At 39.2% G+C, this 13,721-nt stretch overlaps 1 protein-coding gene across 1 annotated transcript; it reads right to left on the bottom strand.

The window, feature by feature from the left end:
• Window positions 1-9,462: 9,462 nt before the first annotated feature.
• On the bottom strand, window positions 9,463-12,912 carry LOC148192662 (uncharacterized). Its single transcript, XM_088099255.1, has 2 exons — window positions 12,818-12,912; window positions 9,463-10,606 (listed from the first exon to the last, which is right to left on the bottom strand). Exons 1-2 carry the CDS (start codon window positions 12,910-12,912, stop codon window positions 9,463-9,465), a joined length of 1,239 nt encoding a protein of 412 aa, XP_087955381.1.
• Window positions 12,913-13,721: the final 809 nt, after the last annotated feature.

The following is a 13,721-nucleotide window of genomic DNA, read 5'->3' as shown; positions in this document are numbered from 1 at the left end:
CTTTGAAGGAGGATCTTGGATGCTGAGGCTTCTTCTTCACTTTTTTAGGGTTTTATCTTTCATTCTTTCATTGTTATTAATCTAGGTTCACCATGAATATGGTGAACTAAACTTTGTATGTTTGTTGGGGAATCAATGTAATCTTTTGAAGCTCTCATATATGGAATTTGCTTTTACATCTTTTATTTAAGATCTATGCTTTCTTTCATCATTAGTTAGGGTTTTTCCTCTTTGCTTAATGCTTGCATTGTTTAACTCATTCGATGCATGATTATTGGTTTTGTCGATACGGGCGCGTACGGGGAAGTCTAGATCCGGGGAATTTCTCCCAATACTATATTGGTTGTCGTTAAGCTCCTGCACTTATGAACTGATCATTAGGAATGCTAGGAATTGTATGAACTCGTGATTAGGGAGAAGCCTTCTTGAAAGGTACTTTAGAGAGTGGCATTAACAATGATGATTTGAATGTTGAATTCCTAAAATATATGAGAGTGGAAAAGATGAAATTGAACCCCAACAACATATTCATACATATATTTCATTGAAAGTTTATCTTTTGCTTTTTGCCATTGATCAAAACTTCATGCATACATGTTTAATTTTCGTCTTCTGCATATAAAATCCAAATATTTCGTCTTTAAGTCTTAGCTAATCAATAAACCACACAACTAAACTAGGCCGTGAGTCCTTTGGGAAGAACGATACTTGGTCTTACCAAGTTTATTACTTGAACGATTCGGTCATACTTGCCGATTGAAAAACAAGTTTGTGACATCATATTTTGGTGTTCATAAATTTGTCCATCAAGTTTTTGGCGCCGTTGCCGGGGACTCTGGTTTAACTGGTTAATTTGTGTGATTATTGATTATCTTTGACTTGAATTTTGAATTTCTGTTTTTATTTTCTGTTTTTATTTTTTTGGTTATTATTTTATTTTATTTTATTTTATTTTATTTTCTGTTTTTATTTTATTTTATTTTATTTTATTTTATTTTACTTTTCTGTTTTTATTTTATTTTATTTTATTTTTCTGTTTTTATTTCCTATCTTCTTATCTTTTCAATTATATCCTTTGAATTTTTTTTTCTCTATCTTTTTGTGCTAACAATTGTTTTTAGGGTTTTGTGCCTAATGTTTGCAGAATGCAATTTGGTCAAGAATTTAACTATATGGGCACTCAATTCTACCAAAGTAATCTCAACCACTGGTGGGAACATGACTCAAGCATGGATCAAAGCCAATTTTGGCAAGCTGCCGGACAATTTGAGAACCAACCACAACAACAATGGCAGCAACAAAGCTTTAAAATCAACAAAGGGAAGCAAGAGATCTCTTCATTTAGACAAGGCATGGAAGAATCACTGGGGCATGCATGGGACAGGTATAAAAGCCTATTACGAAAGACTCCCAAGCATGGATTTAACGAAGGAGAAGTAGTCCTAATCTTCCTTGGAGGTCTTGGTTCACAAACCAAGATGATGCTTGACGCCTCAGCTGGAGGCAATATCAAATGGAAGACTCCAGAGGAAGCCACAGAAATAATTGAAAACATGACTACTAATAACAATAAGTGGAACAGTGAAAGAGGAGCTCCTATTCAACAAAAAGGAGTTCTATAGTTGTAATCCAATGATGCCTTGATAGCTCAGAACAAGTTAATAACTCAACAATTGGAGAATCTCTCAAAGATACTTGAACAATTGCCACAAGAGTTAAAGACTGTTGCACAGGTACAATCCCAGTTATGCGAATTGTGTGGAGGTGACCATATCAATGGTCAATGTGCCTTTCCAGTTGAAGCCGTAGAGGATGTAAACTACATGACCAATCAGTACCGTCAAGGGAGCTACAATCAAGGGTGGAAACCACACCCAAGTATTGGTCAAGAACAAAGTGGGCAAGCTGGACAAACTGGGCAATTTAACAAGCAACAACAACAAACCTTTCTATCAGGAAGTTTGGATGACACCCTTCAACAATTTTTGAAAAATTCTGACGCTACTCAGAAAAGCATTGAAGAATCATGTAAAAGGATGGAGATGCAGCTTCATTCCATTAGTCAGAGATTGAATGATGAGGTTAATACTGAAGTTAACCCTAAGGAGGAAGGGCAAGCCATTATCACTGAAAGTGACAAGATTCTTGATGAGAAAAAAATAGGGGGCGATGAGGAAAAGATAGAGAGAAAAGAAAAAGAAGAATTGAGTGAGAGAAATAAAGATGAAGAAAAAGAGAAAGAAGTGGTTGAGAGAGAAGAGAGAAAGAAAATTTGTGTGAAAATAAAGAAGTTGAAAAGAAAAAGAAAAGGGAAGAAAAAAATAAAAGAAAAGAAAAAGAGAAAATTTAGGGAGAGAAAAAGGAAGAAAAAGAAGATGAGAGGAAAGAAGAAGAAATCATATGAAAAATCACATCCTCATCTAAAGAAGAATCATAGGAAGGAAAAGAAATTCAAGTGCTTTATGGAAATCTTCAAGAAATTGGAGATTAAAGTTCCTATGATTGAGACACTGCAACAGGTTCCTGGTTTGATCAAATTTCTAAAGAAGTTCAGTAGAAAGAAGAAGAAAAAGAAGAAGGAACATGAGCTTTATTGGGTCAAGCTAGTGACGTTAAAAGAGCGCTTGCTGGGAGGCAACCCAGTGATTTAAGAACTTTTAATTTTTGGTTTGGTGATGTAATTTTGAACTTTTGGGTATTTTTGTTTTTGTTATAAGTTTGTTACAGGGTTTACATCTACTGATGGATGTTAGGCGGAAGAGTATCTACTAAAGGATACTATGTTTGTATACACCTACTGATGGGTGTTGGTAAGAAAGATTTGCATCTACTGAAGGGTGCTGGAGGATTTTGGGTCAGGCTCGTGACGTTAAACAAGCGCTACCTAGGAGGCAACCCAGTTGATTGATTTTATCTGTATTGTTTGTTTTGATTATGCTTTAGTTGCATGATAGGGATTGAATGTTTGAGTGATTTGAGAAATTAATTGCAGGGAGCAAGTGAGGGGCATGAGTAGAAGGCACCTAGGGTAAGCTAGGAAGAAGAAAAGCACAACACGAAAGTGCCGCTGAGCGGTGGTATCGTAAAAGGGGCTTAGATTGCCCCTTAGCGGAACCCGAGCCCATTAGGGTATTTTTATACCCTAAGTCACGTTTTGGCCTCTATTTCCATATTCTTCTCTACACACACACTCCTAAACACTTTTACAAAGGTTCTCTACATTTTTCCTTTCATTCCTCTTTAGAAAATCTCCCTTCCACTCACTTTCTCACTAGTTTTCCATCTAAGTTTGGGGTTGGGAGAGAGCATCATTGATGGGTCTGAGTTTTTCAAAGCACTAGAGTAGGATTTGTTTTATCAATCAATTTTGTTTTTAGAATAGGATTTGATGTACTCAATTGGAAACTTTGTCTGTTATGATGGTTTACTTATGATTGTTGTTTGATAAATAATACCTGATGATGCTTTGATATTGATTGATGTTGAGAATGTGCACATTATATGCTTATACAGGTGGTTCACAAGCATTGTGAACAAATGCAAGATGTTATGATTGTGATTATGATTCTAAGCAGGATGTTATATGTGGAATGTGAATGAGCTTATATGTGAGGTTTTGAGCTCCAGAGTTGTTATTGTTGAATGCTATTACTTTGAAAGCATGAATGATTTTGCCCAGGTTTTCTATAATTAAATCAATTGCTTGTTTTGCATCATATGATCAAGGCCGTTTGTTGGAAACCTTTTTATTGGCCAAATTCGTAAAATTAGCCCACTAAAAGAGAACACTTTGTGTTCTATCCTTTTGAACCCTTAGCCTTGAACATACACTGAAACCCTTGATTGAAAATCTTTACCTTGAGTTAAGTAGAAGATCTTGTGTGATATTGTTAAATGTTCAAGTTTGGGGTTGTTGGGAAAACATGAAAAAGGAGAAGCATTGAGCTAAGAGCTAAAAAGTAAGAATATGCAAAGAAAAAGAAAAGAAAAGAAAAAGAAGCAAAGCTCAATGCAAAGGCAAAAGAAAGTTGGGAATGAATAAGATGATTGTGTTTTTGGGTTTGCGTTTTATGCTTAAGTTTAATTTGTGCATTCTAATTCACTGCAATTACGTTTCTGCATTGTGCGCGTTTACTGTTCCTGCAATTGCGTTTCTGCTGGGTTTTGAATTCTGCGCGTTTACTGTTTCTGCCTTTACTGTCATACCGTTCGGTCTGTTAGAGACCGAACGGCTCCTTCATTTATGCCTACGTCTACTGTTCGGTCACTCTTTAGAACCGTTCGGCTTCTCTGTTCGTGCTTATAATGATTGTTGTTTAGAGACCGCTCGGTCTTAATGTCCATACCGTTCGGTCACCTGTAGGGCCGTTCGGCCTTTACCTTACTGTTTAAGTTGCTTTAACTGTTCGGTTTCTGCTTGCAATGATCGGTGTTTACTTGTGCTTTAGTTTTTACTTTCACCGTTCGGCGTTATTGTGCGTATTTCTGTTTTACTGCTGGAACCGATCGGTCCTCACCTTGAACGTTCGGTTTTTGACGAACCGATCGGTCTTCGACACGTTAGTTGTCAAAACCGATCGGCCTTGTTAAAAGAACCGTTCGGCCTTACTGTTTTCACAATTTCATCAATGCTTTCAATTCTGTTTAACTTTGTTTAACTTCCAGTTTTGTTTTAGTTCAATTCTTCTTGCCAAAACACTTTCAACCCCCCCCCCCCCCACTACGTGTTGATCTAAGACTGAACCACAATTGGTCCTTGAGAGGCGACCTAGGAGTCACTTCCTAGTACTGTACTGCATTAATTTTTCAATCAACTTTTGTGTGAGGTGCGACCCTCTCAACAAGAGTTTCACAAGACTACATTGATTCCCCAACAACAATACAAGGTTTAGTTCACCATATTCATGGTGAAACTAGATGAACAATAATGAAAGAATGAAAGATAAAACCCTAGAAAGAGGAGCAGGTAGCCTGAGCATCCAAGATCTTCCTTCAAGGGGTGGAAAAGAGAGTGTTTGCTTCGTCTCTGCCAAAGATACCAACCCTAGGACATCCTAAAGCTTATATACTATTCTAAAAATACAGAAAATTAGGCCCAAGCCCAAAAATAGTGCCGCTCAGCGATAAACTACCGCGCAGCGATAAGTGCGTGAGTTGTTTTTCTCCCCTCAACGGCCTTTTCACCCCTCAGCGGAGCCAACGTGACTGCCTGAGTGTCGCTCAGCGGTAAACTGCCGTTGAGCGGCAATTGCGACTTCTCCTTTTGCACTTTTTGATGTCTTTTCTGATTCCATCTCTATCCTTCTTCACTTCTTTCACCAAATTCACCTAAAAACCTGCATAAAAACACTGAAATCAAGCATAAACCTGTCCAGCTCTCTTATTTCTATAAATATGACCAAAAGCATGATTTCAAGCTAGTTTCTAAGTGTTAAAGGTTGCTTTTAGTATCAATTTTAAGCATGAAAATAACAGTTCTTCAACAGTTATCTGCAACCCAGTGATTTAAGAACTTTTAATTTTTGGTTTGGTGATGTAATTTTGAACTTTTGGGTATTTTTCTTTTTGTTATAAGTTTGTTACAGGGTTTACATCTACTGATGGATGTTAGGCTGAAGAGTATCTACTGAAGGATACTATGTTTGTATACTGATGAGAGGGTCGCACCTCCCACAAAAATTGTGCATAAAAGAATGCAGTATAGTGCTAGGACATGACTCCTAGGTCGTCTCTCAAGGACCAAATTTGGTTCAAATCTCAGGTCAAACACAGAGTGGGGGGGTTTTGAAAGTGTTTTTGTGACTCAAAATGAACTAAACTTAAAACAGGAAATTAAATACAATCAAACATAATTGAAAGCATTAAAGTGCATGACAGTGAACAAAATCAAATTGCAACAAAAAATTGGAAATTGCAACGACAAATAATAACAACCCATCAAACAAAATTCAAATAGAACAAAATTAAATCAAAGTGCAGATCTAAATGCATTGAGACAAAAACGCAAAAACTGAATTCAAAACCAAATAAAAATATCAACTATTGAACTAAAAGATGATGCACACCAATTGCTCTTCCTCCTTATCCGTGACACCACATCTCCAACGTATCCCACTTCTTTTTCCAAATAAAAATTTCACACCTCTGCACCATCTTCCTTAAATGATTAACTAAAGAGAATAAAACTTTCTAGTCTCTTGAAAATGCTCCATCACCGTGCTCACTATGGTCCACATTCACGTGAATCACTCTTCTACCTAATCTACTCCTTCATTGCATAAATCAAAAGCTATTCTCTTTTCTTCCAGCATGGTCCCACCGTGACACCTACTGCAGCTTCCCTTCTTCTACCTAAAGGTAAATGAATCTTCTATTCTCCTCCAACCAAGCCGTGGCACCCCAATTCTCCAACACGTTCCAGCAGCATCTTTGCTTCCAACACGCCAATTCCATTTCTCTCTCTCCCAATTTACCACCGTACCACTACTACTCTCAATCCGAGAAAATCAATACACCGTGTGCTTACTTCCATCCGTGTCACTTCCAGCTTCAATGCTTCCAATTAAAATGTTTGAACTAAAGAAAATAAAAATAAAGGCCCATGTGCAATCAGCAAAGTAAAAAAAATGAAACCTTTTCTTTCATTCATCATGAAAAATTCGTAAACATCCCCCTCCCCCAGGATCACAAGCCGGGAGAAAAACTAGTAAACAGTGCAAAAAAAACAAAACTAGCATGAGTGTGAATAAATCTGTAACAGTGCACAAGCAAAGCAAAAACCGAGAATCATCATTTCATTCTTGCTGGCGTAGCTGGCCTCCTCTCTGCTTCCTTCTTTTCCATCATCCCAAAATGTTCAAGCAAAAGGCAATAAAATCAAAACCGAGAGCCTCCTCCAAGTGAGTGGCAAGTGGCGGCTGGACCCTCATGAAGCGTGATACCCTGCTCCAGGCCGAGACCCCCCTTTTTTTTTTTAAAAGTGAAAGATCTGTGATGTAGGTCTTCTCGTGTGCCTACAGCTCCAGGGTCATGTGCTTTTTAATTTGCTGGCTGCACCTCCTACTTCACTGTTGCCTTACGTGTGCACCCCTTTGTTGTGCTGGAGCTGTTGGATAATGATGAAACATTTTGCTGCCAGCACCTCCTTCACGTCCCATGTGGCTGCTATAACTCGTCCTTCCAGTGATGCCCTTCTTCAACCCATTCTCCTCCTCTTCAAAAACCGAGAGAGCCCAAAATACCAGTGTCCCCTTCCAGCTCGGTGCCTTTCTTTCTTCCAGCACCCCCTTTCATTCCCAAGCCGCTTCCGCGTGTGTTGATGTGTGCTTTGGGCCATAACCGTGCATGCCATCTCTGGACTTCTTCCAGCACCACGTTTCTCAAGCTGCTTCCGGAAATCCTCTGCTTGCTGGACTGTGCTGGACCGTGAAGCTCCTTCACGGTGATGCCTCCTGGACGCTACTGGATGCACCCCTTCTAGTTGCCACCGTGGCTGCTTTCTTGTGGGCCGTGTGTGTGTGCAGCCTGGAGCTAGCAGCTAGACCGTGAGTGCTGCAAACCGTGTGCACCCCTCCAATAACAAGCCAAAATCAATTCTTCATTTTCTCACTCCGTGACAGCTCACCATTTCTCTGGACCGTGTGCTTCAATGTGGGCCCCTCTTCCAAAATTAATTTTCCAATGGACCTTAGCTATTACAAATTCAAGAAAAATATTTATCAACACACAGAATAAATAAATGCAGTGCAAGTTCTTCTAAGCAAACTGTGTGAATGTTTTTCCAAATGTCCCAAATTATTATCCAATAATTTCCCTATAATTAATAATGCAAATAATTAGCTCAAATAATTCAAATTAATTAAATTTTGAATTTCCGATCAAATTAAGCACAATTGGTGAAAACGGGAAAATATCGGACATTTAAGCACAATTCCCTGATTAATTCTAGCACAATAAACTAAGTGAAGTCAGTAAAATATCGACTCATCAAAATAGACCACACTTAGTCTTTTGCACTCCTGGGCAAAATCAAGACGCAAATCAAGGAATAGTTCAGAGGACATCATGGAAATGACACAAACTTGGCACACGGAAAATAACGACGAACAAGGAAAGAAACAAAATTACAAAGTTCTCAAGGAATCTGGACCAAGAAAGGAAGTAGACAATATCCAACACAGAATCAATCAGAGAGAGCAGATACTCATGAAATCATCCAAGCAATTCAAGACATGGCAAAATGATCAATCAGCTCAAGAGGTGAATCAAAAGTAACAAAACCTCACAGATGCACTATCAGTGTTTCTCTCAAGTATATAAGGTAAAGAATTTCAACTCAATGCACTCAAGAAAGCAAACAACAACAGACTTGGCAAGACTCTAATATCAACACTCAAAACATATGCATGTTCAAATCAAAAGGTCTTTCCATGGTTGTAATGGGGCCAAGGACAAGGGAGGGTATATCTGGATAAGAAGCTACAAACCATAAGGAACAGAGGAGCAATGGGGAACAAGTGTAAACACATTCAAACACACCCACAACCTCTAATTTCATCCTCTTCATGACTCCATTATTCACAATTATTGACCCACATTTTTTTTCACTATTTTTCTGCTCTTCTTTTTTTTTTTCATCCTGTCTCTTTTCTTTTCTCTCTTTTCAAAACAAAATTGTAAAAGACAAGATACAAATATATTTACCAAAACAAAACAAGAAGAGGAACCAACTAGCCAACTCATCAGAAACCCCAAGGAGACCACACTTGTTCCCAAAACACTTCCAAAGCTCCAAAATTCCCTAAGGTTAAGGTAATCATGGTTTTTCACTTAGGGCTAGTGTATGAGCTTCAAAACAAAGAAATGAGGAAAGTATAGGCTCAAAAGGGGTTATCAAAGGATTAGAACAAGGTAAGCTTATTTGGCTAGAGAGGCTCAAGAACAAAACTGCCTTTATCACTTCCAAACATGCATATCAATCAAGAATTATTAACAAGAGTCAAGCCAAGGCATATGCGCAAGCAATCAAGAGACATATCACACACAAGAAAGAACATAAAGTGGCTCAAATCTCACACAGGGTAATTCTGTCACAATCAATTCAACTCTCAAAAATCATAATCATCTTCCAAGTAGAGAAAAGCAAGGATTTCAAACAAATAAGTATCAATCAAGTGAAGGAAATGATAAGTCTACAACCCAAACAAAGTCCAGAAATGAAGAGAAACATGTAAAATTGTACACAAAACAAGACAAAAACTACCTAGAAAAGAAAAAATTTAACCAAGAAAACAAAAACTAACGAAGAAAATTAAAAATCTCCCCCAATAGACCACACTTAAACTACACAGTGTCCTCAATGTGTCATAAGCATAAGATCGGAAATCATAACAGTCAACAGATCATGGACAAGTGCAATAAAAGTAGGGAAAGGGGGAGAAGAGAGAAAGAAAACTCCCCTGATCATGGTGGCAGTTGCCAATTTTGGACTTGTAGGGGGATGTCTTCCACCAATGGATCCAGCAAAGAAGTTTTGAGGAAGAACTGCTTCATCCTCCATATTTGATCGAGGAGGGAAATGTCTTCCACAGCTGGATCTAAGAAGAAGTGATTGTTGATGAGCGGGTTCAGCTGGTGCTTATTGATGTTGAAACTGTTGTGTATGTAAGCACCTTTTTCTTCCACTGTGGGTGCATGTTGGTCAAATTCATGTGTACCTCCTGCAACATGGTTAGTACATTGTGGTTCCAAAGAATTGACACACAGGGGTATGACACCCAATCCCAGTGTAACAGGCTGAACAACAGATAAACTCTCAGAACATGAATCAATTTCAAATTCAGAAACAATATCAACCACAGATTCAGATTCATGTTCAGTGCATGGAGAATAAACATACGAATTTGATATCAAAAATTGATTCTCATCATGCAGAGAGGAAGAATTAAAAACAGACTCATCAACAATACAATCACCAACATACCTATCAACAGCATAATCATCGACAGCATAGTCAAAATTAGGTATGTTTTCCTCCACTTCCCTAAAGATTGGAAAAGTGGTGGAAGATGAAAATTGTCTACCTGATTCAAAATTACTGCTTATACCTGCCTGGTCCTCAAGATCTTCAGTAGTCTCCTCAGGTGCAAGGGTAGGGACATAGGATGATGGGAAAGTAGATGGCACAGTAGTAAGCTCATGACTCTTCTCCCCATCTTCTATGTTAATGCCACTATCATCATCATCTGGAATCTGAACAGTCTGAAATGGTAATTCTGAATCTTGAGACTGTTCCTCAGTGAGTTGAGTGGCCATCTGCCCTATCTGATCAGTCATACTCTGAATGGCAGCTCCTATTTCTTGCTGGAACTGCATGTTCTCTTGCTGAAACTGAAGGTTCTGCATGGTCATCTGCTCCAACAACTCCTGCAATGTAGGCTCAGAAATAAAAGGCTGAGGAGCTCTTTCGGCAGAAGCATCATATTGCTGACTCTGATATTGCTGGACTGGTGGAGGCATGAAAGTACTCTGGAATGGTGGTTCTTGATATTGATGCTGTGGAGCATTATACCATCCCAAGGTAGGGTCATTCCATCCAAGACCGTTGCTGTAAGCATATTGCTCAAGGGAAAATTTGCTCAGAAACTGATGCTCAAGATATCCCCAATCGGTAACGGATCTCAGAGGAAGAGAGTCTTTCCAATCCTTAGCTGCTCCTTGTAATGAATGCGGAAATGCGCTCAAGAAAATGTAATCAAGAGGGACATCTGGAGGCTTCATTGAAGAGCACATGATGTGGAGCTCCTCCAAATGTCTGTGTGGGCATTCTCCTGCAAAACCATGAAACTTAGGCAGCAAATGTATCAGTCCAGGGGTGAGATCGCAATGAAGATCATCCTCCTTAAGTGAAACCGGCTCACAAAGAGCACTCTCAGAAATTAGAGGATGAGTCGTATTGTTCTCATCATAGACATCAGCAGAATATGAATTACAATCAGAGTAACATGCAGACGGAGAATCATAATCAGAGGCACTAGCAAAACAAGCAGTGTTCACGAAATCAAAATAGGTAGACATGGAAAAAGAAGAATACTAAAAATCACGAAACAAATAAAACACAACACATTTATACATGCAACACGCACACACAAAACAGAACATCACATCACATCACATCACAACAAAAACCTAAGACCGAACCGTTGGTCCCCGGCAACGGCGCCATTTTGATGAGAGGGTCGCACCTCCCACAAAAATTGTGCATAAAAGAATGCAGTATAGTGCTAGGACATGACTCCTAGGTCGTCTCTCAAGGACCAAATTTGGTTCAAATCTCAGGTCAAACACAGAGTGGGGGGGTTTTGAAAGTGTTTTTGTGACTCAAAATGAACTAAACTTAAAACAGGAAATTAAATACAATCAAACATAATTGAAAGCATTAAAGTGCATGACAGTGAACAAAATCAAATTGCAACAAAAAATTGGAAATTGCAACGACAAATAATAACAACCCATCAAACAAAATTCAAATAGAACAAAATTAAATCAAAGTGCAGATCTAAATGCATTGAGACAAAAACGCAAAAACTGAATTCAAAACCAAATAAAAATATCAACTATTGAACTAAAAGATGATGCACACCAATTGCTCTTCCTCCTTATCCGTGACACCACATCTCCAACGTATCCCACTTCTTTTTCCAAATAAAAATTTCACACCTCTGCACCATCTTCCTTAAATGATTAACTAAAGAGAATAAAACTTTCTAGTCTCTTGAAAATGCTCCATCACCGTGCTCACTATGGTCCACATTCACGTGAATCACTCTTCTACCTAATCTACTCCTTCATTGCATAAATCAAAAGCTATTCTCTTTTCTTCCAGCATGGTCCCACCGTGACACCTACTGCAGCTTCCCTTCTTCTACCTAAAGGTAAATGAATCTTCTATTCTCCTCCAACCAAGCCGTGGCACCCCAATTCTCCAACACGTTCCAGCAGCATCTTTGCTTCCAACACGCCAATTCCATTTCTCTCTCTCCCAATTTACCACCGTACCACTACTACTCTCAATCCGAGAAAATCAATACACCGTGTGCTTACTTCCATCCGTGTCACTTCCAGCTTCAATGCTTCCAATTAAAATGTTTGAACTAAAGAAAATAAAAATAAAGGCCCATGTGCAATCAGCAAAGTAAAAAAAATGAAACCTTTTCTTTCATTCATCATGAAAAATTCGTAAACATCCCCCTCCCCCAGGATCACAAGCCGGGAGAAAAACTAGTAAACAGTGCAAAAAAAACAAAACTAGCATGAGTGTGAATAAATCTGTAACAGTGCACAAGCAAAGCAAAAACCGAGAATCATCATTTCATTCTTGCTGGCGTAGCTGGCCTCCTCTCTGCTTCCTTCTTTTCCATCATCCCAAAATGTTCAAGCAAAAGGCAATAAAATCAAAACCGAGAGCCTCCTCCAAGTGAGTGGCAAGTGGCGGCTGGACCCTCATGAAGCGTGATACCCTGCTCCAGGCCGAGACCCCCCTTTTTTTTTTTAAAAGTGAAAGATCTGTGATGTAGGTCTTCTCGTGTGCCTACAGCTCCAGGGTCATGTGCTTTTTAATTTGCTGGCTGCACCTCCTACTTCACTGTTGCCTTACGTGTGCACCCCTTTGTTGTGCTGGAGCTGCTGGATAATGATGAAACATTTTGCTGCCAGCACCTCCTTCACGTCCCATGTGGCTGCTATAACTCGTCCTTCCAGTGATGCCCTTCTTCAACCCATTCTCCTCCTCTTCAAAAACCGAGAGAGCCCAAAATACCAGTGTCCCCTTCCAGCTCGGTGCCTTTCTTTCTTCCAGCACCCCCTTTCATTCCCAAGCCGCTTCCGCGTGTGTTGATGTGTGCTTTGGGCCATAACCGTGCATGCCATCTCTGGACTTCTTCCAGCACCACGTTTCTCAAGCTGCTTCCGGAAATCCTCTGCTTGCTGGACTGTGCTGGACCGTGAAGCTCCTTCACGGTGATGCCTCCTGGACGCTACTGGATGCACCCCTTCTAGTTGCCACCGTGGCTGCTTTCTTGTGGGCCGTGTGTGTGTGCAGCCTGGAGCTAGCAGCTGGACCGTGAGTGCTGCAAACCGTGTGCACCCCTCCAATAACAAGCCAAAATCAATTCTTCATTTTCTCACTCCGTGACAGCTCACCATTTCTCTGGACCGTGTGCTTCAATGTGGGCCCCTCTTCCAAAATTAATTTTCCAATGGACCTTAGCTATTACAAATTCAAGAAAAATATTTATCAACACACAGAATAAATAAATGCAGTGCAAGTTCTTCTAAGCAAACTGTGTGAATGTTTTTCCAAATGTCCCAAATTATTATCCAATAATTTCCCTATAATTAATAATGCAAATAATTAGCTCAAATAATTCAAATTAATTAAATTTTGAATTTCCGATCAAATTAAGCACAATTGGTGAAAACGGGAAAATATCGGACATTTAAGCACAATTCCCTGATTAATTCTAGCACAATAAACTAAGTGAAGTCAGTAAAATATCGACTCATCATATACACCTACTGATGGGTGTTGGTAAGAAACATTTGCATCTACTGAAGGGTGCTGGAGGATTTTGGGTCAGGCTCGTGACGTTAAACAAGCGCTACCTGGGAGGCAACCCAGTTGATTGATTTTATCTGTATTGTTTGTTTTGATTATGCTTTAG

The sequence above is a fragment of the Vigna umbellata genome, chromosome 9 (assembly GCF_029865625.1).
Source record: "Vigna umbellata cultivar VRB3 chromosome 9, Vumbellata_1.0, whole genome shotgun sequence".
Classification (NCBI taxonomy): Eukaryota; Viridiplantae; Streptophyta; class Magnoliopsida; order Fabales; family Fabaceae; genus Vigna; species Vigna umbellata.
This window is presented reverse-complemented; position numbering and strand designations above follow the sequence as displayed.

What these genes read in the sequence shown, in the direction of transcription:
- LOC148192662 (XM_088099255.1), bottom strand. Translation starts at nt 12,912, where the DNA reads ATGGCCCAAAGCACACATCAACACACGCGGAAGCGGCTTGGGAATGAA. An exon ending in CGAGCTGGAAGGGGACACTG is followed by an intron (nt 10,607 to 12,817) that starts GTATTTTGGGCT and finishes ATATGCTTACAG; the next exon opens with CAACGGTCTTGGATGGAATG.